The 27768-nt window shown below is 33.9% G+C and overlaps 1 protein-coding gene across 3 annotated transcripts in view; it reads right to left on the reverse strand.

Moving 5' to 3' along the window:
* Positions 1-27768, reverse strand: part of MED13L (mediator complex subunit 13L) — a 296930-nt gene that overhangs the window by 260448 nt on the left and 8714 nt on the right. For all 3 annotated transcript variants that reach the window (XM_063085359.1, XM_063085358.1, XM_063085361.1), the window contains exon 2: positions 6010-6247. In XM_063085359.1, the coding sequence (XP_062941429.1) occupies positions 6010-6247 (238 nt within the window). The remainder of the gene's footprint in view (positions 1-6009; positions 6248-27768) is intronic.

Genomic DNA, 27768 nt, shown 5'->3' on the forward strand with positions numbered 1-27768 from the left:
TTTCATTTAAAGACAACCAGAAATTACCAAAATCAACTGAATGTTCACAGACTCTAACATACAGAATAATATATTCCTACATACTTTATTCATAGTTTATAATTTTAGACAATTCAATGTCAACACTTCCCTTTTTAGTATGGTAAGCCAACAGAGGCTACTAATTTTCAGGGTTTGACTTAGCCATCATAATTTGCCTTTGCTAGATCTTCAATGTTTTTCTTCCCTTTTCCTCTTGGCCTCTGCTGTGATTTAAGAATGTAGTCTTCATCTGATCTTTTAACTGCTTTTATAAAAGCAGATGGCTCAGGAAGTTTTCTGTTAGTTTAAATAGGCTCAAAACTAGGTTCTTTTGAGGAAAAGGATATTCACACAGTCTCAAAGTTTTGCCCCATATTTACTTAATAATTACAAAAGTAAATGATATCTTTACACTCCAGAAATCTGGTAGACACTACCTTAACCAAGTGATCAAACTTAGTATCATCAATAATGGGACAAACTGACACGACACGCCTCTGATGTGATGCCATGAGAAGTACACAACTTCACCTACTCAATATTCTTGCCAAAAATGATTAACCTGACAAATCATGAGGAACCAATTAGACAAATTCAAAATATGGAACATTTTACAGGACAACTGAACTGCTCCATTCAAATAATATCAGTATCATTGAACTATCCTCAACCCCCCCCCCAAAAAAAGACAACTTGGGGAATGTTCTAAATTAGAGGAGCCTATAAGAAGACAAGACATCTAAAAGCAATGAGTGATCCTGACTGAATCCTTGATTAGAGGGAGAGAAAGCTATAAAGGGTATTATTGGAATAACGGGAAATGTGAATAGGAACTAAATTTTAGATAATTCAATTACATCAACGTTAAATTTCTTGAGTATGTTATGGTTAAGTAGAAAAATGTCCTACATCCTCCTAGGACTTACATGCTGAAGTATTTAAGGGTAAGGGCTCATAAAGTCTGAAAATTATTTTCAAATGGTCTAGTTGGGAAAAAAAGGTATACACATGCATGTATGTAAACATTTTACAAATTAAAACATGAGGGTGGGGGAGCTAGATTCTTCCCTAGAGACATCTGAACAAAGGTTACATCAATCCCATCATGTTTAAGAATATTCAAGCTCATATCCCAATTTATAGTAAAACTATTACAATGTTATAGTCTTCCTGCTCACAAGTCATCTTGTATATTACTGCTACAGTAGGCTCCCTAATTATATATTTTTCCTGATAGAAACCTACAACAGTTCGTCAAAACCTATTAAATAAAGCCCAAATTCCTCACCCTTGCTTCAGTATATTCCATACTATGACCCATCTTCCCAGCCTTTTAGTCTTCCCTATTTCATTCATACCCTAAGCTCCAGACAAGCTGTTCTTGCCACAATTCATTCACTGCCTGAAGGCTACTTCCTCATACTAGGACAAGCTCCATTGCAACCTAGATAACTCCTACTTATCCTGTAAGATTCACCTCAAGCCTCACTGCTATGCTTTGAACGTTTGTCCTCTCTATAGCTCATGTTGAAACTTAACCCCCAATATGGTATTTGAAAGAGGGGGAGCAAGGGGTTGGATTGTGAGGGCTATGCCTTCACAAAGGGATTAATCCATACATGAATTAATGGGTTAATGGCTTAATGGGTTATCAGGGAGTAGACTTGGGGCTCTCTAAAGAGAGGAAGAAAGCATGTAGAGAAACTCTCTTGCTCAGCCCTCACTATGTGATACCCTGCATCATCTTGGGGCTTTGGAGAGAGTCCCTACCAAGAAGGAGGCCCTCACCAGATATGTCCCCTCAATCTTGGACTTCCTAGCCTCAGAAACTGTAAGAAATAAATTTAATTTCTTTATAAATTACCCAGGTTCAGGTATTCTGTTATAAGCAACAGAAAACAGTCTAACACTTACCACCTCTGGGCTTCCCCATCATGGCCCCTCCCTTTGTTCTCCAAGGCTGAATCTGATGCTTTTGCAGGATCCATAACTTAAATCATTTACAGCATATACTACTTTGTATCAAAATTACAGATTCATTTAGCTACCTCCCCAATGAGACTGCAAGCTCTTTAAGGATAAAGGCTCATTTTTCATATCCAGGACTGATCACAATTCCTGCCAAATGTCAGAGGTTGAATAAATGGACCGGAAGGCTATCTACCATTGGCACTAGGGTTCACAGTGCTCCTGTTATAAGTTTATGGAACACTGAAGGAACTGATGTGCTGGAATTGAATGTATGTCTATTTAGAAAGCACTCAATCTACTCCACTTCTGTAAAGTATTCACAATTATAGTGTTCTCAGCATTACACAAATTTGTGTGCTTGTCTTATACCCTTTTTAGACCATAAACTTATAAGGGTAGGGATTACATCAAACCCATATAATTGAACCCAAAGATAGAGGCATTCATAGAAACATAAGGATGGACGGACATACCCCCACAATGGACATACAGACACATTATGTGCCCTGCTTTGACACTACTATGGCAAGAAAGCAATAAAGTTACAACTCAACCTCACAGGGCTCCAACAGTGTCAAACCACAAAGTACTGAGTTTATAGCATACTTTGTTCATAGCATAAGTCAAGACAAATTTCGTATGAGCAGGAGTATCTTTGCTGCCCTAATGTTTTATTATTCCCAATTATTCCACCCAAACATTAAAACTTGAAAATATAATTACTTCAACCTAAAAGCATACTTAAAAAAAATTTGATTGACATTAGCAAGCACTAAATGTTATACAGAACAGAACCAATTGTTTAAAAAAAATGCCAAAACATTTTAAAATCGATGTATGAGTTAACTGTTGTCATCACAGTAGCAGAAGCAGCAATAGTTACAATTATACTAGCTGCTTGTGTACTGCTCTAAGTACTTCATTAACTTTTTAACCTCATAACCCAACTTACAGTGAGAAAACTGAGGCACTTATAAGTTAAATAACGTGACCAAGAATACACAGCTAGTAAGTGACCATGCAGGCATTCAAACCCAAGCAATCAGGGCCCATGCTCTGAATCACTATGACATGTAATATTAACAGCAATCCTCCAGACAATAGCCCAAAAGAGTTTATCCAAGTGACAGAGAGAGAATATAAATGTGTTATAGTCTTCTCTCGGACTACTTCATAGATATTTCAAGGATTTAAACAAAAAGTGTACTCTTATAAAACTAACTTGTATGTGTATCCTGTAGGATTATTCTCATTTTATGGGGATACTTTATACAGTTAAGTGCAAGATGGTTGCTTTGGTATTATTTTTTACTGCTGGGTTTCTTAGTAGTATGCTCTGTTAGGTACACTGTGAAGACAAAGGAAAATGCCAAACAACATAACTAAAAGGCATTAAAAGGAATGGTAAAATGTCCCTATAAAAACAGAATGTTACAAATAATGGTACTATCGTGCTTAACGTTGAAGCCTGCTAAGAGGATTCTGCTAAAATTTACTTTACCCAAAATGAAATGAATAAAATATATTAGAAAATGAAACAGATTCCAAAATATCCTTCATTTGTATAACTACCATTTGAAATATTCTCTTTGTATCCTTCATTTTCTCCTGATTGCTCTACCTGTCATATTTCCCCTCACTTGAAACAAAGCTGTCTTTAAGCCACTCATTTTTCTAATTAAGTTTCAAATATTTCCTAATGTTAGGTTAAGCCATATAATATTAACCTTTTCAAACACTTTTACCTACAAAAATAAACACTTCATATGATTGGGTCTAATAAGTTTCTCAAAATTCAACATATTAAAAAGTGCACGTGCACTCAGCAGTGTTCCATCGTTATAATACTTCCCTGGTGGCACACAAAAGAAGAACAGTTACAGTATTTTCAAAATCAAAAGAAAAGGAAATAAAAGTAAAAAGTAATCTTTCTCATAAGAAAATATTCACAATACAGTGTTAAGTGAAAAAAACTGAGGTACAATACAGTATGATACCAATTTCATTTATACATAAAAACATCAACTATTAAAATCCTGTTTTAGACTTCAAGATTTTTGTTTCTTTGTTCACTTCATCTGATGTTTCTATGTCTTCCAAATTTCCTAATTAAAATGTGGTATATTTCTGTAAGTTAAGAAACAACTTTAATTCTTCACCAAAAAATATGTAAGATATTAACAAATCTAGATATGCAATCTAAAGCAACTATGAAAAATTTAAATAGCCCATACCTTTTTGTTAATTCAGCAATACCCATAAGAAATAACACAACACCTTAAGTTATTTCTAAGAACACTGATAATTTTTTTTGTTGATACAGATAAATAACTTTACTCTCTATACCAACTGAATAAACCTAATTAACAGTTGGGTTTGGTTTCTTCATCATTACAAAATGATGATTTGTGCTGCTACAAATAAAGACCAGACCAAAAAATTAACACATAAGGGATCAATAAAAAGTAGAGAAATGGAAGAGGAGAAGTGTCAATAATAATCATGAAAATAAAGGAGAATGAAACTAAAACCAAAAAAAAACCAAAAAATTACATTCCTCTACTACTTGTGAAAAAAAAATTAAAGAAACAAAAGTATTATGTTATTTAAATGGACAAACAGAAATGCTATAAGTATATTTTAAGATGTATCTTATTTTTAAAACTCCAATAAACAGAACCCACATGTTCTAAAACTTTAATTTTACCTGAGTTAACTGTTAATTACATGAAATGGCTTTTGATATGAACACAGGTTCTGAGATTTTGCTGATTAACCAGCTAAATAAGCAAGCTCACTCAAAATGGGTTCTTATATTTATAAATCAAATACCCTAAAAAAAGGTTTTAGTTGAACAGACAAATGGACTGTAAGGTAAACAGCTCAATAGTCCACTGTGGTTTACCGCCCTCTGGCTGCTGTGGCAGGAGATATCACAGGTAAAAATGGCTGCCAATAAAAACTAGGAAGGTGTAGAACAGAGTTGGCAGGAAATCCTCTTGGCCAATTTAGAAGCTTTTGAACAGACCCGCAAGTATACATTAAGCTTAGTCTTACTCCTTCCTTTAAAAAATATTATAAACATCAACAAAATATTTCAAACACTATCTGAAATTTTTCAACCACAAATTAACAAAATATGGAGTAATCTGGAGATAATAAAGATTGGTTCTAGGAAACTAAGTCAAAAAGACTTGGAATTTGTCTTGATTTAAAGAAATTTCCTTAGTATACCAGAAACACTGAGGGAAAGTGGTAAAAACTTTTGCCAGAAATTCAAAGGATATTGATAAAATTTCCTCTGGTTATAAATCAAAAAGCAGCTTCCTCTGGTTGTAAATACAAAAAGCAGCTTACAACAAAGAAACTCTTATACTAATTCAAATTTCCAGATATCAGATACAATCTGAAGTTAAAAACTAGGCAACACTAGAGCCAATATTTCCTGAAATCACCAAATTACATAAAAAGAACAAAGCAAGGGAAAATGTACTATACCAAATTCAGACCAGATCCTTTATTTCTTCAAAATAATATCCAATGGTCATCTCATAATTTTGTCCACTAAGGCTCACACTAAGTATCACTTTTCAATTTTCTATCAGAGTTTGACTGGCAATGAACCACAACAGCCACAGTCCAAGAAAAAACAATTCTGTTCATTTTGCTGTCTTTCTAATTACTCACAATTCATTATCATTTAAAAACAGTGACTCTTAGCCTCATTTCCATCCCAACACACCCAGGAGACATAATACTTTCCTTTAATAAGAGTGTCTCACAATGTTCTGATTCTCAGCATGACTGGGAAAGGATAAGAGAGTTTGAAAAAATGAGGGTAGGAGGATGAGGGATGACAGTGAGGATGTTCCTATTGAGACACACCCATTAAACACAAGGGGTCTTTCTTTTACCCAAGTATTAGTAATAACCTTTGCAGAATTAACCATTATTCAAAAAAATGATACAAATTATTTTTAAGAAGGAAAAAAAAAACAAAAAAAACAAAGACCTTACCCTGCAGTTCATGATGTATTACACCAACTAGGTTGGGTTCATCTCCCCACCAGAATATCCACAACTCTTTGCAATCTGGTTTGACATCACGACGCCATACACACAGCAGGTTGGCTTGCAGACAACGGATGAAACTTAACAGGATTGGATCATCTTGCGCTGGGGCTGAAATTATGGGCCCACAGTCCCCATGCCCTCCAAAATTGTACCTACGCCATTTGATTCCAGTGAGTTCCGCCTGGAAAAAGAAAAGAAAATTGCAATACTTGATTTTTCCTTTTACTTACAGACCACTGAAAACAAGCTAAACTTCACATCATATGATATTTCCCAGTGAAAAATGGATGTTAAGCCTTCATGACTTTAAGGGGGAAAAGTTAATTCCTATCAAGATTTCTACATAGCTCTTTATATTAAATACCAAAGCAAAACAAGCTGATAATCATTATTTGCTGTTGAACCATCTTATTTGCCTAATCATTTACTCTAAAGTCCCTATATATGAAACTATTTTCCATATTATTCCTTATTCAACTCAAATTATATTTAAAAATCAGGTAAGAGTATAAAAATAAGTTTGCAGAATTGAAATAATTTCTTTCAAAGTATTTCCTCAATTTCTTCCCATCCAGAAGCTACAATTTAAATCCTTTTTAATCAGAGAGGCTGTTAGCATGCAGTACCATAGTGCTTCATCATGAACACCACAAGGCTATTTAGGTAGAAGCTGCTAACAAAACTGAAGCAAAGTTATCAGCAATTTATTAGTATTATTTAACATGTAGCACGCAGAAAAGGCTTTGCTTCTATAACAATGCCCTAATGTAGCGTGGGCTTTTGTTTTTTAAACACATTTTAAAACATGGGAACTTTAAACCAGCACAAAACAGAGACTATTATCTCTGTTCTATTACATACATTTACATTTTAAGATTTCTTAAAACTTAGGTATAAGGAACTAAACTTCAGAGATGTTTAAACACAAATAAAAGCTGAATTCCTTACTTACGTAGCTAAAAACTGTAACTACATATTCAAAACTGACAGTAAAACTGATTCATAATATAATTCTGAACCACACAGCCCATGTGTCCCTTGCATTCAGTCCTTACTCACTCATCTCCTCCTCCACAAAATCAATCATTTTTGTCAAGTTGTTTTGCAAAAAAAAAAGTACCACTGGGTAGAAAAATAGCCATATCTTCTACCAACAAAACTGAAACAAATTTAAAGTGCTAAGACAATCAATCACTATAACGATCACACTTATAAAAAAAAAATCAGCTGTTTTCAATGAAGAAAAAGACTTCAAGAAAAAAATGATTACAAAAATAATAATATCCAGACTAAAACTGTCTGAAATTCAGTAACTTATCCTTTACACTATGAGATATGCAAATATAATCTTTAATGAATATTCTTAGTAAAAGCTGGTATTGGTATCATTTAGGCTTTCCCTATATATACCACTTGGTTTCCTCTGAATAAAAAGTACTATATGGCCATTGTAAAAGGTTCAAAAATAATATACCTTAATCACACCAGAAATAATTACTGGCATCTTACTGTATATTCTTCCTGTTTTTCTGTACATACACATTTTAAAATTGGAACCACACTGCAAGGTTTTATATACTGCTTTTTCACCTAGTATAAATATTTTTATACATTATTATTTTTCGAAAACCATTTTTAAATGTTTGCATAATATTCTATTTACTGTTTAAAGAAAATAGAATTTAACCATCCCATAACAACTGGACAATGTTCCATTTTTTTCACTATCATAATTATTATAATTGGTGAACATCCTCGAACACTGTTACTTTCCAGAATATTTCCTTAAAAGAGATTGCTTTACACAGAATTACCAAAGAATATAACTATTTCAAGGCTACCACACTGCTTTTCAATTAATTGTCCCCAACTATAAGTAACCTCCTCCCAAACTACATTACTTTTAAAATACCTGCCAATTTAATAGAAGGGCTATGTCCTTGTACTAATTTATAGTACTTATTCTGCTTGGAAGAAATCATTATCACATATTTGATCAGAGGCATAATCTGGAGCCAGCTTTCCTGGGTTTGAATCCCAGCACAGTAGTTGCTAGCTGTAAATGGCTCTAGCAAGTTACTTTAACCTCTGGCCCTCAGTTGTCTCACATGTGAAATAAGGATAATAGTACTTACTCACAGGATTGTTGATTGAGTCAGAGAGAGAGAGAGAGAGAGAGAGAGAGAGAGAGAGAGAGAGAGAGAGTGTGTGTGTGTGTGTGTGTGTGTGTGTGTGTGTGTAAAAAGCATTTAAGGCAGTGTCTGGCACATGGCAAACCAAAAATTGTCATACTAGTAGTAATAGTACTATTTCTTTTACTTTAAGTTGTCTGTTCATATCCTTTGTTTATTTTCCTATCATACAAGTTCCTTTGCTTCTTCAATTAAGAGCAATTTCAGTGTGTTTTAATCAGTAGGACTAGAATCAATTAAATGTCAAAGAAGGGAACCAAATAAAAAGGGGCAGTTGAAATCAGAAAAACTAAGTAGAAGACTAACTTTTCTTATTACCACCTATGCTAAAGACAGTGCTCTGTGCCTAAGGATCTTGAGGGGTCAGGTGGGAAGAGAAGTGAGTGAATAAAAATACACCAATAAATATGAATCACTACTACTGACATTAACCATAATTAAAATGTTAGAAAATTAAGACATAGAGATTTAAACATCAGATGAGTCAGTCCCCAAGAAAATCTATGCACAGCAATTTACTCACTTCACCTGTAACATCCGGCACAGTTCAGCAGACAAAATATTTGGCTTTGATTCAAGAGAATGGTTTCCTAATCTTAGCACTTCCACGAACTTCCTATCAGTGCTTCTATACTCAGTGGCAAAGGGAAGCCACTGCCACCTGCTCTATGTTCTTTATAAAGTTCTTCCAGCAAGTGATATATTACAAATGCAAGTGACATAACAGCAAGGCTACAAACTTAATCACTTCATAACTAACTCATCTGAAAAATGTCCAATTATTTCAAAGCAATTTAGTTCCTTTACTTTAAAACTAAAATTAAATATCATTATACCAGTCTCCATTGGAAACCCTAATAATGAAACAGCAATCAGCCCTAACAGAGATAACTAAGTATAAAATGGATGTTTGAAGACTTAGCTTTAAATTTTGAATTAGTGTTTGATAAGAAGAAAGATAATAATACTGAAATAGTTTATCCAAGAAAAAAAAATTCCCACCATAGATGCGTGTTCAATTAATTAAAATGTCATGTTCACTGACTGATGCTCATGTTTATAGATAAAAATCAACTCAACTCCAAGTTCTGTTATCCCAATTTCTGACAAATGTGTATCTCCAATATTCAAAATTCTTTATCTAATAATTTCAAATTTTTGAAGCGAACCTTTAAAATTTTTAAATTTCTAGATTCAAATTATCCCAAAATACAAATAGTTCACATTGTCAAAAAGACAAGCAATCCATAATTACATTAAAGTTTAAAATTACATGGATTTAAAAATATAGAATCAAAAAGATGAAATTAAAATATACAAGAAACAAAACCAGCATTCACGTATGTATAATAACCACTACCACCATTATCATTTACTAAGTACCTACTTAATACCAGGCACCATACTATGGTCCTCCTGTATAATTTCTAATAGCAGGCACTATACTAGCATCTTCATACATAGTTTTCAATCTTCAAACCAGATAGCTAAAGAAATCAGGACTCCGAAAGGTTAAATAATTCTCCAATAGCCACATAAGTTAACACATGGCAGATCCCAAATATAACTAGATTTACACCATAACTGAAATTAAGCATAAATTCTTTCCACTCTGCCATGCTACTTCATAGGGCTAATGGTAAAAATTAGCCCTAGAGGATTATAAAATAGTACAAAGAAACTGTCATCAACTCAATTTAGCAATGACTAAAGTTCATGGCCATACTTTCTAATTTAAGAAAGATCATGAATCTTTCTTTAGTCTTCCTGAGGTACTTAGAAAACTAGTATAAGAGTGCCCACACACCATACCATGAATAGAAGAGACTTTTTTATTTCTCTTAGATAATTATATGCCTTCTTTTTCAGGTATTCACTAAAAGATGGTACCTACACAAACTAATTATTAGAGGATATTTTTTGACAAACCAAGAAAATAACCAATAGCAAGAAAAGCTGGAGAGAAATGTGCTCATCAATGGCTGGCATCTGTTGTATAGGTGGTCAAGGTTCTCAAAAAATTGGACTTAAGTGGCAGAGACTCCCCTGGCCTAAACAGAAGGCCACTACAGTTGGTTCGGAATAGTTCTAATTAAATAGATTACAACAGGATAGATGTATTCCCTAACAGCATGAATGTGATTTAAAGAAAATTTATATTGATTTTTAGTGTCCCACTCTTCAGGTACAATATGTAAGAAAGGAGCTGATAAATTCTCCCAGGGGAGATCATTAATTTGCAGTGACCCATCACAACCAGATCCCTCATAACCAAGAACATATATTTGCAATATCTCCCCCAAGTTAAAACTATACTCAGTTATCATGGAACACAGTAAAACTAACAGACACTGATAAGAATGAACCCAGGGTGTAGTATCATGGAAAGAACACTGGCTGGAGATCAAGATATCTAGGTTCTAGGTCTGGTTTCTTGACAATTTACCTATATGATGTTAGGAAATCTTTCCACCTCTGGGCGTCCCAAGTACCTGTAAAGTGATAGAGTTGACCTAGATACTATAAATGAGTTCAAGTCTCCCAGCCCAAGCTAATTACATCCCACTCACAAGAGCAACTTGTAAATGAGATGAAACCCTTATTAGACGTCTTCAAATGATCAGCAAGCGAAGAAGATTTTCAAAATTTCAAGAAACAATTGAAAGAAAGATACCTCAAACTACAGAACAATTAGCTTAAAATTAACATCAATCCTGGGCAGGATCCTACAATGGTTTTGAGAAAAGGCAGCTGTGATCATTTAGGGCTAACGTGAATGCACTAAGAAATTCTAAGTCTGCCTTGCCTCACTTCCTCTTCTGATAGGGTTACTACTCTAGTAGATCAGGGAAATACAGTAGACAAATTAAGTCACCTCTCAAATGGAGTCACAGAAAAGAAAAAGTCACATATAATAGAAAATGTCTGTTAAAACATAACTCATCAACTCCAGGTAAAGACAGCAGAGTAAACATATACATCTGCTTTAGTCTCTTAAATCCCTCTAAAATATCTGTAAAGAAGTTTGTTTCCTTACTTTGGCTTTTTTTCCCTTAAATCATAAAATCACAACGGTAGGCAGAACAGGAGAGGAGATAGCACCCAAATTTTGAACGCTAAGAAGCAGATACTCAAAGATAAAGAGACTTATAATACCTGGAAAAAAAAAAAAAACAACTGAATCCTAGACATGGAGAAAGCAGAGACACACTCAACTGACAGAGAATTCCCTCAGCCTCAGAAAACAAAGCAAATAAACAAACATGAACAATGGGGGTGCGGGGGGATTAAATTAGAGGAGCAACCCAGGAAATTCAAATCCTAATAAAAGAGCTTTCAGAAAGAGAAAATACAGAAAATGGAAGATTGAAAGGGCTCTTCGAGTACCCAGAAAAACAGATTAAAAGAGACTAACAGAAGGCATATCATTGTAAACTTTCAGCACACTGCAGACAAAAAGATCCTCTAAGCTTCCATGTAGTAAAAAGAGCTCACATACAAAAAAGAATCAGGAATCAGAAAGATTTCTAACTTTTCAACAGCAATACAAGGAGCAAGAAGGCAGACAGGTACGATAATTCTCCTTTAGAATTTTGTAGTTATTTGCAAACTAGATATCTACACTAATCTATCAAATATGGAAGTAGAATAAATACATTGTTAAACTCACAAGTTCTCGGGAGAGGGGTGGAAGCACCTTTTCTCAGGAAGCTACTGGTGTATACCTAACAAAAGGAGGGAACAAACTAAGAAGGCATGAGAATTAGGAAACAGACCCAACATAGGGGGGAGAAAAATAAATCCCTAAGATTACAACAGATGATTCTAGGTTGCCAACTATGCATCAGTACATGGGGCAACCAATACACATCATGACAGGTCAGATGGCTCCAGGACTCTCAGATATATCAGATGTTTTGTCAGTTTCATCTATCTGAGAGTCTTAAAGGGGTTTCAGGAAAAGGCAAAAAGTTTGGGGATGAATTAAATAAAATACATAGAAAAGTAAGCACGTCAAAAAATAATATAGTTACCATCTTCAAGTTATACAGAAAAGGAAAAGTAATCAGGGTTCACTAGATGGCTCAGCCATATATTAACATAGTCAAATGAATGTTAAAACTAAATATTGAGCAAACCAAAATTACTATATAACTATTTTGATAGAATGGAGGGATGCTTTGTCGGAAGCAGACAGAATCAGCTAAATTCTCCTGTTCAATAGTGAAAACCTTTAATTTAAAACCTAAAAGCAACTATTAGCTTAGTATTCAGAAATATTTAAGTAAGAACCAAGATAATCAACAAAAGAGGGTGAAAGTGTTTGCCTCTGGAGAAAATACAATAGGGGCCAGGAGCAGGAGAATGCTGTTCATATAACTCTGCTTAAAAAAAAAAGAAAGAAAGAAAGAAAAAGAAAAGAAAGGAAAGTTAAACAAAACTAATCAAAATGTGGTAACAAAATGTGATTAATGCAAAGTTACTACTAATAATGAGAATTCACATCATTTTACTAATTCTAGACAAATTCCTAAGCTTAAGAACAATTTTAAATCCCATAAATTATGTTGAAAAGGCCAAAAGGTTTATTTACCCTGTGTTAAAATAATGTCTTGTTGTTGTCCATTTTAGACTATTTAGGTGGGCAGAGGCATCCTTCCAACTAACTGCATGCTCCTTCCCATTTGGCTCTGCTCAAACTCTTCCTAGCCACAGCTATGCTGTAGGCCAAGGTCTTCCTCTGCACAGGGGCTGTTGACAAAAGGACACGGGGTCTCTCATCTGACTGCTTATTTCCATGCTGTGAGAAACGCAATGTGGTATTCCTCCATACAATGAAGTTGTATATAAAAGATGCTTTTTAACATATATATATTTGCTGATTCATAGTAACTTTTTCCTCAAGTGTAACTTTCTTTATGCCCCTCAGTTTACCAATATTAACTCAAAAATATAAAGATAAAAAGGGGAGAGTTGGTTTAGTAGAAGTATGAGTGAAAAGGGCTCAGAGGTTTTATTTGACAATAAGTTTAACACAATTAAACAATAAGTAGCTACTAAAAAAGTTATTGCCATCTGAAGCTAAATAAATAAAAATAATTTGATACTATATAACAGATCTAACTTATCAAGTCACTAGTCAATAATACTACTTTCAGCTCATAGCTCCATACTTTGAGAGAAACCTAGATCAAATGGAAGAAATTTACAGATGAAGGACTAGGTTAGTGAGAAAATCTAAATATGTCATGGCTAGAGGCTATCTGGCCTCATGTTCAATCCTTTCAAGCAAATTAACGTGGCAGCAAAAATAAAATAGAATAAAGCCATATGATGAAAACAAAACTTGCATGAACTTAACACACAGTGAAGAAGATTCTGAAGTTACTTAAAGTCTTCTATTAATTGAAAAACTGATAGATTTGCTCAGTACAATCCCAAATGGTAGCAATAGAACCAAACTGAAAGGAAAAACTGACGATTAAAACAACAGTGAAAGGGGGCCGGCCCATGGCTCACTTGGGAGAGTGTGGTGCTGATAACACCAAGGCCAAGGGTTAAGATCCCCTTACCAGTCATCTTTTTAAAAAAATAAAAAATAAAAAAATAAAACAACAGTGAGAGATCCCTCAAGAAGAAAAGGGAAAAAAAAAAAAAACCCTGACTAAGAGTTAATCATAAATATGAGGGGTTAAGGAGAAGCTGGTCAATAGTAGACAAGGATATTGCAGAGTAGCTTCAAATATTAAAGGGCTATTTGAACAATATAAGGTTCCTTTCAAACATGAAATATGAGTCTCAAAGACTCCTTCCAACAAGATCTCATAATTCTACTATCATTTGTATTTCAGTCAACTAGCTCAGGGGTTAGCAAACTGTGGCCTGTGGGCTGACCACATTTTTTTGTAGATAAAGTTTTATTAGTAAACAACTATGCCCATTTATTTATATATTGTCTGTAGCTGCTTCCACATTACAACTACCAAGTTGCAACTGAGTCTGTGTAGTCTACAGCCTAAAGTAATTACTCTCTGGTCCTATAAGAAATAGTTTGCTGACTCCTAAACTAGGATAACATACACAGGCAAATGTGATGTTTAAAATATAAATAAGAAGCACCAGAATTGTACTCCCACCATAAACAACTAGAAAACTGGGCAAAAAAATATAAAATTACTGCTTTCAGACATTGGACGACAGGCCGTACAAAGCTAGGATCCCTAACAGAAGGAGAATAAATGAGGTAGGCCCTACAAAAGCTGAGCTGGAATTTATAAGAGCAGATCACCAGAAAGAAGATAACTAAGCAGGAAAAAAAGATCTGATAGGGGTTCTTTTGAAACTGTTCCTAAATACTAAGCTGCACCTTCAAACAGTAAAATTCAACAAGGCCAGGCAAAGAACTACTGAAGAACTATCATTCCAGAAGCTCACATAAAACTGGAAGACAGTCAAGTTCTGAAAAACCAGAGTGAAAAAAAAATGTTGTTAAACATCTTGGGCACTGAATAGAGACCACAGAAGTAGGAAATTAATGCCAGCGTAAAGACTACTCTAACCCACCCTAATGATCAAGCCTCAAAAAAATGAGTAATAACAATGATAAGCTGATCTTATTAACTGCCAATAACTTAATTGCCAGCCAATACAAAATTCAACTCTTTAAAGGAAAGAAATAAAATCGAGACTATCAACTACATAACATTCAAAATGTCCAACAACCAATGTAAAAATACCAGACATTCAAAGTAGTAGGAAAATGCGACCCATAACTAGGAGAAAAATCACTGAACAGAAGCAAACCCAGAAATTAGAATTATGATGGAATTAAGAGACAAGCACTTTAAAACAGCTATTATAAATATGGTCAAGGATTTAAAAGAAAACAAATAAGGACAGAAACGGAGGATATATTTCAAATATGCAAAGCATGAAATGAAAAATTCATTGAATATGTTGAAAAGATTAGGAACTGCCAAAAAAAAAAAAAGGGGGGGGGGACTTTTGAAAACATACAATGTAATTACCCAAACTGAAGAACAAAGAATTTGCAAAAACTGAAAAACTAATGAGCAAAGCAAAAGTAAGTTTTGCAGTGGAAATAATGACAAGCAATCTAATATACATGCAATTAGGGTTCCAGAATGAGAAGGTGGAAAGAGAAAACAAAAAAAAATTCAGAATAATGGCCAAATTATCTCCAAATTTCATTAAAATAATAAACTTCTAATCTGAGTTCCGTGAACCCTAAGCAGCATAAACAAAGATTAGCACACCAAAATACATCAAAACAAAATTTCTGAAAACCAGTGATAAAAAGAAAAAATTTTTAAGTGGTCAAATGGAAAAAAAAGACACATTACATAAAGGAAAACAAAGAATTAACTACAGACTTCTCATCAGAAAATATGCAAGACAGAAAACAATGGAACAACATGCTGAAAGGGAAAAATAAGAGTAAAATAAGGTTTAGTTCTAGATTAACAGAAGCCAATACGCCTGAGCTACAATAAATGTAACTAGAGCGTTTAAAAAAAAAAAAGTTCTTCAGATACAAGGAAAATGATACCAGATGGATCTATACAAAAGAATAATGAGCACCAGAGATAGTTAATATATGGAAAAATGTAAAATATTTGGTTTCTCATTTTTTAATTTCTCTAAAAGCTAGGTAACTGTTTAAAGCAAAAATAATTGTGGACTGTATACCAAATATACAAGAAAAATGTATAACAGTAATAGCACAAAGGCCAGAAGGAGAAAATAAACAGAAGCATACTGTTCTAAAGTTTTTACATTACAAATAAAGAAGTTTAATATTATTTGAAGGTATGCTGTGATAAATTAAAGATACTATTATAAACCTGTGACCAATCCCTAAAAAGTAAAGCAAGAGGTATATCTAATAAGCCAACAGTGAAGATAAAATGGCATCAAAAAAAATAACTCAAATAATTCAAAAGCAGGTAGGAAAAGAGGGGAAGGCAGAAAAGAACAAAGAATAGATGAGACCAATAGGGAGATAAAAACAAGATACTGGACTTAAACCCAAACACATCAATATAATTGCATAGTCCAACTATTACAATTAAAAGACAGACATTCTCAGAATGGATTTTAAAAAAAAAAAAAAGTAAGACCCAACTACAGGTTGAGCATCCCTAATCCAAAAATCGGAAATCCAAAAAGCTTCAAAATTTGAAACTTTTTGATGCTTGGAAACGCGCGACGGACAGTTTCAAATTTTCAGATTAGGGATGCTCAACTGCTAAGTACAACGCAAATATTCCAAAATCCTAAAAAATCCTGAACACTTCTGGTCCCAAGCATTTTGGATAAGAGATACTTTCAAACTGTACATGCTGCCTACCAGAAATTCACTTTACATATGAAGAAACATTTTGGTTAAAAGTAAAATGACAGAAAAAGATATACCATGCAAATACTAATTATAAGAGAGTTGAAGTGGCTAGATAAATATCAAAGTTGACTCTAAGAGGAGGACTATGACTAGGAATAAAGAGGGAAATTTTGTGATGATAAAAATGTCAATTCCTCAAGATGACATTAAAAAATCTGAAATGTAACAGAACTTCAAAATACATGAAGCAAAAACTGATATATCTGAAAGGAGAAACAGAAAAATCCAGAATTATAATTGGAGATTTCAACAGGCCTCCTCTCAGCAATAGAACAAGTAGACAGAAAGTCAATAAGGATATAGAAAATATGAACGACACTATCAACCAACATAACCAAACTGACATTTATAAAACATTACACCAAGAACGGCAGAATAAACATTTTTTCCAAATGCACATGGAACATTCACCAGGAGAAACCATATGCTTGGCCATAAAACAAATAATATATTTTTAAAAACTGAAATCTGAACAAAATTAAGTTAGAAATTAACAAAATATCTGGAACTCCCCACCTCTCCACAAAATCTGGAAATAAAACAATACTTCTAAATAACACATGGGGTAAAGAACAAATCTCAAGAGAAATTAGAAAATATTGTGAACTGACTGATTATGAAAACACAACATACCAAAATGTGTAGGATAACAATTAAAAGTGTCCAAAGAGAAATCTGTAGCTTTAAATATTTATATTAGAAAGGTATAAAATCATTGCTCTAAGCTCCTACTTTCAGAAATTATAAAGAGTAAGTTAAACCAAAAGTAAATAGAGGGAAGTAAATAACATAGGAAAGAGAAGAAATGAAACACAAAACAGACTAACAATAGAGAAAACCAACAAAACAAAAAGCTGGTTCTTTAAAAAAACTGGCAAATTCTCACTAATCAAGAGAAAAAGAATCAACACACAATAAATACCAGTACTGAAAGGAGGAGGCATTACTACACAACCTAAAAAACACTGAAAACATAGGGAAATCATCACAGACAACTTTTATGCCCATAAATACAACCTAGATTAAATAGACAAATACCATGAAAGAATTACCAAACTATAAAAAAGACATGGAAAACTTGAACAGAACTATAATTATTAAAGAAATGGAATTTATATACTAAAACTTTCCCACAAAGAAATCTCCAAGGCAAGACACTGGTGAATTCTACCAACCATCTACGGAAGAAATACTACCAGTCTTACATAAACTCTTTCAGAAAACAAAGGAGGGACTACTTCCCAAATCAGTTTGAGACCGATATTACCATGAAACCAAGACAAGACAGAAACATTACAAGAAATCTACATGCCAATATCCTTCATGAACACAGATGCAAAATCATTAACAAAATAGTAGCAAATCAAACTTCCAATACATAAAAATTATAATACACCATAAATATGGGGCTTTTGTTGGGAATTCAATTAGCTGAACATACGAAAACCCATCAACGTTATTCAACACAGAACAAAAACTATGATAATCTCAATAAAGGCAGAAAATAAAATTCAACACCCATTCATGATTTTTTTTTCTAAAAAAACAAAGCAAACTAAGAATTAAAGGGAATTTCCTCAACCTAATTAAGGCAATGTTCAAAAATCTAGAGCAAACATCACAATGATGGAGACTGAACACTTTCTAAGATCATGAACAAAACCAGGATGTATATTCTTACTACTCCTATTCAATATTGCACTGTAGGTCCTAAACAATGTGAAAAAGCCTGAAAAAGAACTAAAATACACATTGAAAGGAAAATATAAAACCATGTTTATCTGCAGACAATATTATCATGTACATTTACAAAAATCCAAGGACTCTCAAAAAGCTACTACGACTAACAGAGGTCAGGAAAATCACCATATAATGATCAGTATGCAAAAATAAATTGTATTTATATATACTAGCAGTAAACAAGTGGAAACTATGTTAAAACATCACCATTTAAAACAACCCTGAAAAATATGTACTACTTAGGGATAAATCTGATAAAGACCCATATACCCCAAAAAGTACAAAACAACGTAGAGAGAAATTAAAGATCAAAAGAAATGGAGAGCTAGGCCATGGTTCAGGGACTGGAAGGCTCAAAACTGTTAACATGTCAAATTTCCCCAATTTGATTTATAGATTCAGTAAAATCACAATCAAATCATCACAGCTTTTTGTTTGTTTGTTTACAATTTGAGAGACTGATTCATACTAATTCAAAACATGGAAATGCAAAGCACCCAGAAGAGCCAAAATAATTTTGAAAAAGAAAAAACTACTTTTAATATAACCAAAGTACTACTGCAAACCTTTTACAAAGTATACAAAATTTTGAAATAAATTATTTTCATGTCTAACTATACCATACAAAATGGTTAATGACTTAACCATTAACTAAAAGATAATTCTTGCGAAACTTCTGGGAACTGAACTATCTAATGAAGTTCATTAGTGACATTGGGGTAGTTTGTTTCCCAACTGCATCAACAGAAATGTAACTATTTTCTCTGTGTAGCAGACATTGTCTCCCCAAACATAAATGGGTCCTCCCTCCACATTAACATACACTCTAGATTGCTGGGGAAAACAATGTACCCACTTAAAGAACTACACTTCCCAGGCTCCCAGAAGTATGGCCTTGAGGTTAAGTATGGCCAAAAGTGTCGTTAAGAAACTTCCTGGAATTTTCCTTAAAAGGAGGGTGCATCCTTCCCATATTTCCTCCTCCTTACCTATAATGCCACCATGATGATTAGAGTTTGAACAGCCATACAGGACTATATGCCACTGGTGATAAACTAAGGATGATGGAGTGACAAGACAGAAAGAGCCTGGGTCCCTTGATGACCAAACCAGTTCTGAAATGCCTGCCTCCAAGCTTTTTGTATATAAAAAAAGAAATTAATTTTTTTAAGCTATTGGTCTATTTGTAAATAAGCACATGACTATATTACTAAAATAAATAATTTTTGATATGGGCACTTTAGTTGGCTTTTTATTTTTTAAAAACTTTATAAAAGACTTTTAGCAAAGTGATTTTTTTTTTTTGAGATTATACAGTTCAGTAGGTTTTCATCTTGCCCCAGTCATCGATCGAAACAATAAACTATCTTAATTTTTCACTTTCCAAATGATGCCTCAATTTGGAATGGTCCAAGAGAAAAAAGAAAAAAAAAAAAAAAAAACACCTATTTCCCTATCTGTGGGAAGAAATTTTAAGCTGCATTATTACTCCATTAATCTCTGATGAAACTTTTAAAAAATGTAAACTGCATTATCACTCCATTAATCTCAGGCAAATCTATATGCTCCAGTGATTTCTACCTTCGTGCTTACACTAAATTATATGATCTATGCTGTTAATTTTTAAAAGGCTCAGAAAAGAAAGAAACCAATAATGTTTGGAATAGCTAGGGGGAACGTCAAGGAAGTTCTAATAGGATTTAGACAGAAGAAAGAAGAGCAAACAATACAATGTACTGGTTGAACATGCAGGCTCAGAATCAAGAGACTCAGCTGCTGTGTGACCTTGGGCAGGTTACTTAAATTTCTTGCTTCAGTTTTCTCATTTGAAAAATGGGAATAGTAGTATCTACCTCATAAGGACACTGTGAGCATTAAATGAGAAAATGCACATAGCTGGCAAGCAGTTAACCACCTGCACACAGTAAGCACTCTTAGAAACAGCAAAAGCTCTAAAGTGAGAATATGCATAACATATAAAGGTGTGACTTGAAATACAGATTACTATCAGTGAGTGGTTGGAAATTTAAAAATGAAAAAGAAAACAAAAGGCTTTTTAGAGATTAAACACTTTTGAAAAATAAGAAAACTCACAGAAGAAATTTGTATACCCAGCATATGAAAAGATGCTCATAATCTCACTAGAAATCAACAAATTAAAAATTAAAATATTGAGCTATTTTTGCTCAGTGGCAAAAATTAAAATGAATAAAGCCCATCATAGACAAGAACAGAAGAAACAGGCATTATGTATTGCCCTTGTGAACGTAAACTGACATCTTTTTAAAGAGTTTTAAAGGCTACAACTATCAAATATTAATGCACAACTGTACTATTACAAAAAAATGGAATCTTAATGTTCCTCATAATTGATGATTAAACAAAAAATAGTACATCCATTTGATGAAACAGGATACAACTGTTAAAAAACATAATAAAGAAGGATGAGGTATATCTGAATTTACTGACATGAAAATATTTTAAGACAATGTTAAGTGGGAAAAGCATGTTGCAGAAAAAGATGGAGAATTATCCCCTAACTGTAATTTTTAAAACTACAAATCTGTCCATCAACAACAGAATGCATAAATAAACTGCAGTATAAAAGTGAATTACAACTGCACATTGTTGGAACATAACATTAAACTAAAAAAGCCAGCTGCACAAGAATACAGTATGATTCCATTTATAAAAAGTTCAGAGCTGTCCAGTTAGACCATGGTACTGGTAACACTAAAGTCACAGGTTCAGATCCCTGTACCAGCCAGCCACAAAAAGAAAAAAAAAAAAAATACATTAGGGATGGATAAATAAAATTCAAGATAAGTGTTACATTTGAAGGGAGAGGAAAGAAAACAGGAAGGGAAGAGCACAGACAAGACTTCATACATATTAAATGTTATTTTTCTTAAACTGGGTAACAGTACATGGATGTACACTGTATCATGACCCTTTCTACCTTATGTGTGATTTATACATGCTATTTTTATCTGTTCAATATTTAATAAAACAATTTTGAAACTGCATATGCACATAGACAACACACAAACAGCTATACAAAAGCAAGGAAAAAAATCTGGAATGATACAAATTAAACTCCTGGTAGTTACCTTCCTGTGGAGGAGGATAACCTTCATGTTTTATGTTGGATACTTCCATATTGTTTGAATCTGAGACTAATTATGTGTTTTTTTAAATTAAATTTACAAAAGAAATTTTCCATTAAAATTATAATTACGAAAATTCTAATCACATGGAAAACGTGAGTACAGCTGAACAAAAAAATTCCATTTACACTATGATTACGTCTATGCAAAGAAATGTGCACATTAACAAGAATAGAAGAGTTGGGGTAAGTCTAATCTAATGGAGTGGTTGGAACATGAGTAATTTTCTTATAGTTTTAATTTTCTGGGAAGTTTTATTTCTTAGAAATATTTTGTTATTTCATTAGTACTACCTCACTTGGAGGCAAATTAAAAAAAAGAAAAAAATGACAACTACAGGAAAGCCAAGCTTCGGGGTAGCCAAATGAAAAATCTCCCTACATGGGAAAGCTGAATGAATTTACAGCCAATCAACAATGGATAGTACATGCTGTGCTAGCAAGTGCACTCAAAACAACTGGAGAGGGTCCCCACCACACCAAGGAGATTATATCAAAAGGCTCTGAAGTGCATATGTACATTTTAGCGCTTAACTGAGAACTAGTGCTGCCAAGTAAAAGTACAGCAGTGGCAGGGAAGGCTCCAGAGCACAGGGAGCCCAGGAATGTGCTGGGGAAAAAAAGATAAGGAGGTAGGGAAGGATAAGTAGGGAGGGAGGAAAGATGGAAGGAAGAAAAAAATTTCCCAATATGTGAGGGAAAAAATGACCTGGCATAATTAATAGTTACACTCTCAATAACTATATAAATATTGTACAATCAGAAAGCTAAGTGCTAAGGAAACAAAGAACAGAATGACAGGAATGAAAATTTAAAGAGCCCAAAATCAGAATGAGGAATAGGCACCAATGATAAACACTGTTTTATGGTCTTTACAAATGCCCCCTCCATTCTGTCCAATGGCTCCAAAAATCTGGCCATTTCCACAAAGGCATGAAGGAAAATAGGGGTGAGGGGAGGGGGGAGTCTATTTCATCCTCCTACCAAAAAGATCACTGATCTGAAATTAACATAAATAAAACTTTTTTATAAAAAACTAATAAAAACATCCCAAAGTAGATTTACAGAGGAAAAATGCACCTGCTTTCTGAGTTTACCACCATTAAAAGCAGAGTCTCTGTGTTACAAAGGCTGATAGACAGCCACTTGCTGTTAGGGTACTCACCCCACCCCCATTTTCTTTCTTCCTAGCAGGATTTCTCCCGGCCCATTTCTAATAACCAAAATTTCATGAGCTCTTCCCCTACCAAAATAGTCTCATTCACACCTCAAACTACCACCGTCACCACCCACCACCAGCCAAAGGCCCTATTCTACCCACCTCACCAATCATGCCTTCTCCTTTCTTCCCCACCTTTATCCTCTGCCTCTCCCTTCTCTTATAAATCTTATTCTTACTGCCTCAAATCTTCTCTGAAAATAGGCAGGTTATAAATGCTAATGTTTGTTTTTACTTTCTTTTCACTATTCCCTACCTTAAAACATTATTTGAGTTCTATAGGGCTTAATTTAACAGCAAGAACCCAGGCTCAGTGAATACTTTCCTACATACACACCTGTGATCAAAGCATAAGTTTGCTGCTTAACAACTACAGCTCTTAGATGTTGCCAACTGTTCCTCCCTATTTCACGTACACAAAAATGCAAATGTCATAAAACTAAGAACATCTGTTTACCATCTGATTCCTCTCCTGTGACATATATTATTGGTCACCAAGTCCTGTCAATACTACTCCAAAATACTACTTAAATCCATTTCGTTCTCTCCATTCCTGCTGGCCCTGTGGTATTTTTCACACACAGACTCCTCTATGAGCCTTCTCCCTGCCTTTAGTTTCTCCCCAGTACAATCCATTCTCCACAGAGCCCACATTGAGTTTTCTCTCTAAAACATATATCTGATCATGTCATTATCCTCCTTAAAACCCTTCAAGTATTCCTCTCTGCACAGAGAATTAACTCCTTTATGTAATCCAATCTGGCATCATTTGTCACCTTTCAGTCTTATTTGCCATCCAGTAAAGAGTAGGCATTAAATAAAAGGTAAGTAAATCTAATCAAAGAGAATTTTTCCATCAACATCTAGAAATGTTGCTTTATGACCCATCAGTGTTATTATTTATGTAATTATTTATGTAATTGACAAATTTATTCATCTCAACCATAAAATATTATCACCAAACTCAAACTTTTACAGAATGCCTAAACAAAGTTATGTCCATATAATGTATTAAAACCAGACTGGGCTATTTAAAATATTTCTATTTTCAATTCCAAAATTAAAATATTAAGGCAGATTACAAGGAATCTAGATCAAGAGCTATTTTCTAAAATGGGTGTTAATATATATCACTAAATTTCTCACAGCTTTCTGGAAATTGTTAAAGTCAGCTCTTTGGGTTCTTAACAGCATATCACACCTATCACATAAGAAAGTTTGGCAACAAAATCAAAGTTACATTGAAAGAACATAAATACTTACCTTAGTGAGTCCCACCTGTTTTTCCATCAAGAATATTCCTTGAGTTTACTGTACAAAAACTACCAATACTAGCTACTCACCTTAACAGATTCATTAGAAAAATTTCCTAATAGCTGAAAACTTCTATTTCAAATGAAATGTATAAAATTTACTAAAGAAGCCAGTTTATTAGCTTGCATATACCAAAGTATGGGTTCTCATGAGACTCATTCCACTGTTTAATTAAAATGTTATAGGATCCTGCAGACAAATTCAAGAATAGCACCATCTGTCTGGGCTGCAAAGCTCAATTTCACCACAGTTATCACCAAACAGCAACAAAATACCATTTTCATGCATATCTCTGTCAAGTCATTTATAGATAACTAATGAATTTATTCTATTTGGAATCAGAATATTTGACTGAATCTGTACAGATGATTCTACTTTGGATGTAAACCAATATACTTTGAAAATTGTTTTTAGTAACTTAAACTCTAGTTAAGAACTTGTATTTCAGAAGGTAAATATTTATGCTCTTTAGTAGCTAAGATGCAGATTTACATTCTAAATACTAAACTGCTCAGGTGTTATAAAAATCTAAAAATTTCAAATGTATCTGTTCTTATTTGTTTAGAATATTATGGAACTAAATTTTCCTAAAAATATCTATGGCTCTATGATTACATCACAACACTTTTTGATAGGATTTCAATTCCCTTTTTTAATGCTAAAAGTACCCAAAAAAGAAAGAGAATTATAAATAAAACTATCTATGTAATCTGAAAACCCACAGACAGTAAAGCTGGCTGAGAAAATATTTTTAAATCTCATTATATTCCTGAATTCAAACAGAAAATAATACTTGCCACTGCAACTTGTAATCTAAACAACTAGTACAGTCATCCTACAGACGTAAAGAATCCTCTGCACCTTCGCCCATACAAACTATTCAGGCAGACTACCGTAAAGTAAAATCCTAAATGCATCTAAGTGCTATTGTGCTAATCTCCTTCAACTATATAAGAAATTACTGAAAAAACACATGTGGGGTACTAAGTAGCTTACTAGGCAATCTCAAATGAGTAATGAAACACTAAGTGGCCAAAGGTAAGAACTCTGGTATCATATAAACCAAACTCAGTAAAACCTTAAGAGATTATCTCAACAGGATACATTTCTTTACTCATTCCAAGTCTGCTCTTAATGACTGCTTTAGTCTCACCAAAAATGGACCTCAACATGTTACCTGACTTTCTGCTAGACAGACACAGACAGGGCACAACTTACAATTCTACTCTCCCCTTATAATAATTTGCCTTGATCCCCATAAAGCATAAAAATGCCACCCCACTTAATTGGTCCCCATATCTAGTCTTACCAATCAGTGGACCACTAAATCCACCTCCACTGACACTGTATGAAAACAAATTGCTCTGAACCACTAGACCCAGAAGGTGAGAAGGCAAAGATTCAAGCAAGTTTGGAATTCTTGGCATACATCCACCTTATATGTATGCCAATATATCCTAAGTGGCGCTCTTCCCAGAATTTTTGTCTCTCATCAGTAAGGTCCCCACCAGAAGGTACTAAATTGCTGACTTAGGCAGCAATTTAGAGCAAAAAGCAGAACTAAGATAATAAACTGCAAAGAGAGAAGACAGTGACCAAAGAAGCACCTTTTAAAATAAAATTTTCTGGGTGGCTGACTAAACTATCTCTAAAAGCAATTCCAAAGGAAAAGGACCAAAAGATTATAAACAATGGCAATGTTATCTGATGCATATTTCAAGGGGGCTTACATCGAAGAATACTTCTCATTTAGTTAGATGTGTATCAGTTCTGGCATGACTAGTTCAAAATCAGTTTTATACTAGTGAAGTTGTAAACCTCTTTAAAATAATCATTAAAGGAAAATTTTAAAAATAAAGTGCTTGTTGCAACCAACCATCATTAAATAAAATGCAAATTTTTTAGCTGTAATTTTTTTTATTTACTTTGTTTATTCAGGCTCAAGGTCATCAGGATCTTTAACCTCTGAATTCAAAAAGCACTCAAGCTACAACTGAGACTGTCCCTGTTTCCTTCACATTAATTCCTTTTTTATATCCTCACATCTTTTATTTCTAAGAGGTATCTTACTCTTTTCCAGTACTAACCCTATCAGCTGGGTTCTTGATAATTACCCTCCAGCCAGATTTGTTTCATCAATTACCACCTTTTCTTATGTCTTCTATCTTTCCTTCTGTCTCTCCACTATTGTTACTCCTAAGCCTACAAACACAAATCTACATTTTAGGCTCTTATCCTTCCTACTCCCCTATCCCTGCTTGCTTCACAATCAACCTTCTTCCACTAAAAAAATATCTGCAGTTACATGTCCTGCCATTCCTTCATTCCTCAACCCATCATAACCCAGATTTTACCCTCAACATTAAATATAATGATTTAAACCAACTACCAAGCTTCCCAAATAGCAAACTTCCTCATCTTTCACTCCTTACTTTTCCCCTCCAACGTACACCACAATTGTCTTTGAAAAATCATGGTTATTCCTTTTCTTTATTCAGAGAAAGCAAATTACACCGTCTGCTTAAAGCACATGTAACATATACATTCACGACTTAAAAGTCTAGGCTTCATGAGAGGTAATCCTGAACCAAAATCTAATTTGTTTTAAATGCACAGAATTTAAAGCATGATGGGTTACACAGTTCAACAATTCTAATTTGTCTATGTAAGAGAGCAATCCTAGAAAGGCTTTTAAGCACATTATTGAATGTAATACCATTTAACACACTTGTTTTTCCTCAATTCATTTCTCATAATAGTTTCTATATCGTCTTGGATTATCTCCCATTTTAGTTTCATATCCCATCTGCTCATTTAAGATTCACGTCTGTCCAGTTTCTGAAATATTTGTCACTTGAGTCATTAGCATTTTGCGTAATATAAAACTTTTTTTTAAAGTTTAGAACTGAATTATTTTAGAAAAACTGAATATTATTTTAACATCACAATTTCTTAATCTAAATTGGCCTGCCCACACTTCAAATTTTCCACCAAATAAAAATTCAATTTCAGTAAGTTTTTGTACTGCTTTTTAAAAGGAGGCCAAAAACTGGGACCATAAATTAGAAGTGCTCTCCTTCATACCATCCTAGTAGATTCTCAAGGATAGAAACTCAGAGTTGTCAATTGAGCTTCTAAAGAATGTCTTTCCCATTCCTCTCTAGCAAGCCACAGCCACCACCCATTCCTTCAAGATCTAGTTTAAAACTTCCCTCCTGGGTTTTTCTGGCTACAAGGTATTATGCAAGTCCATGTCACTCTCCCTCTGTACCTAACATATAGCATCTTAGAAATTAAACAGTACATACAGGCCTTTTCCCAGATAATCAGACCCTGAGCCCTTTTAGGGAAGATCTAAAACATAAAGAAATACAAAATATTTTCCTGATGACATCACAGAACCTGCCACTACTCTCAACTTTTTAATAAAAAGGTATCAGCAGAGCTGACCAGTTGCTCAACTGATTAGAGCGTAGCCTTATAACACCAAAGTCACAGATTCGGATCCTCATACTCGTCAGCCACCCAAAAAAAAAAGGGGGGGTTATCAGCAAAGAGAAGCTAGCAGTGGGTCTTGCAGGAAGGGAAGGTAAAATCTGCTTTGAATCCTCACTCCATACTGCTGCTTCTCCCATTGGGAGCCATCCTC

Source organism: Cynocephalus volans, chromosome 2 (assembly GCF_027409185.1).
Source record: "Cynocephalus volans isolate mCynVol1 chromosome 2, mCynVol1.pri, whole genome shotgun sequence".
NCBI lineage: Eukaryota > Metazoa > Chordata > Mammalia > Dermoptera > Cynocephalidae > Cynocephalus > Cynocephalus volans.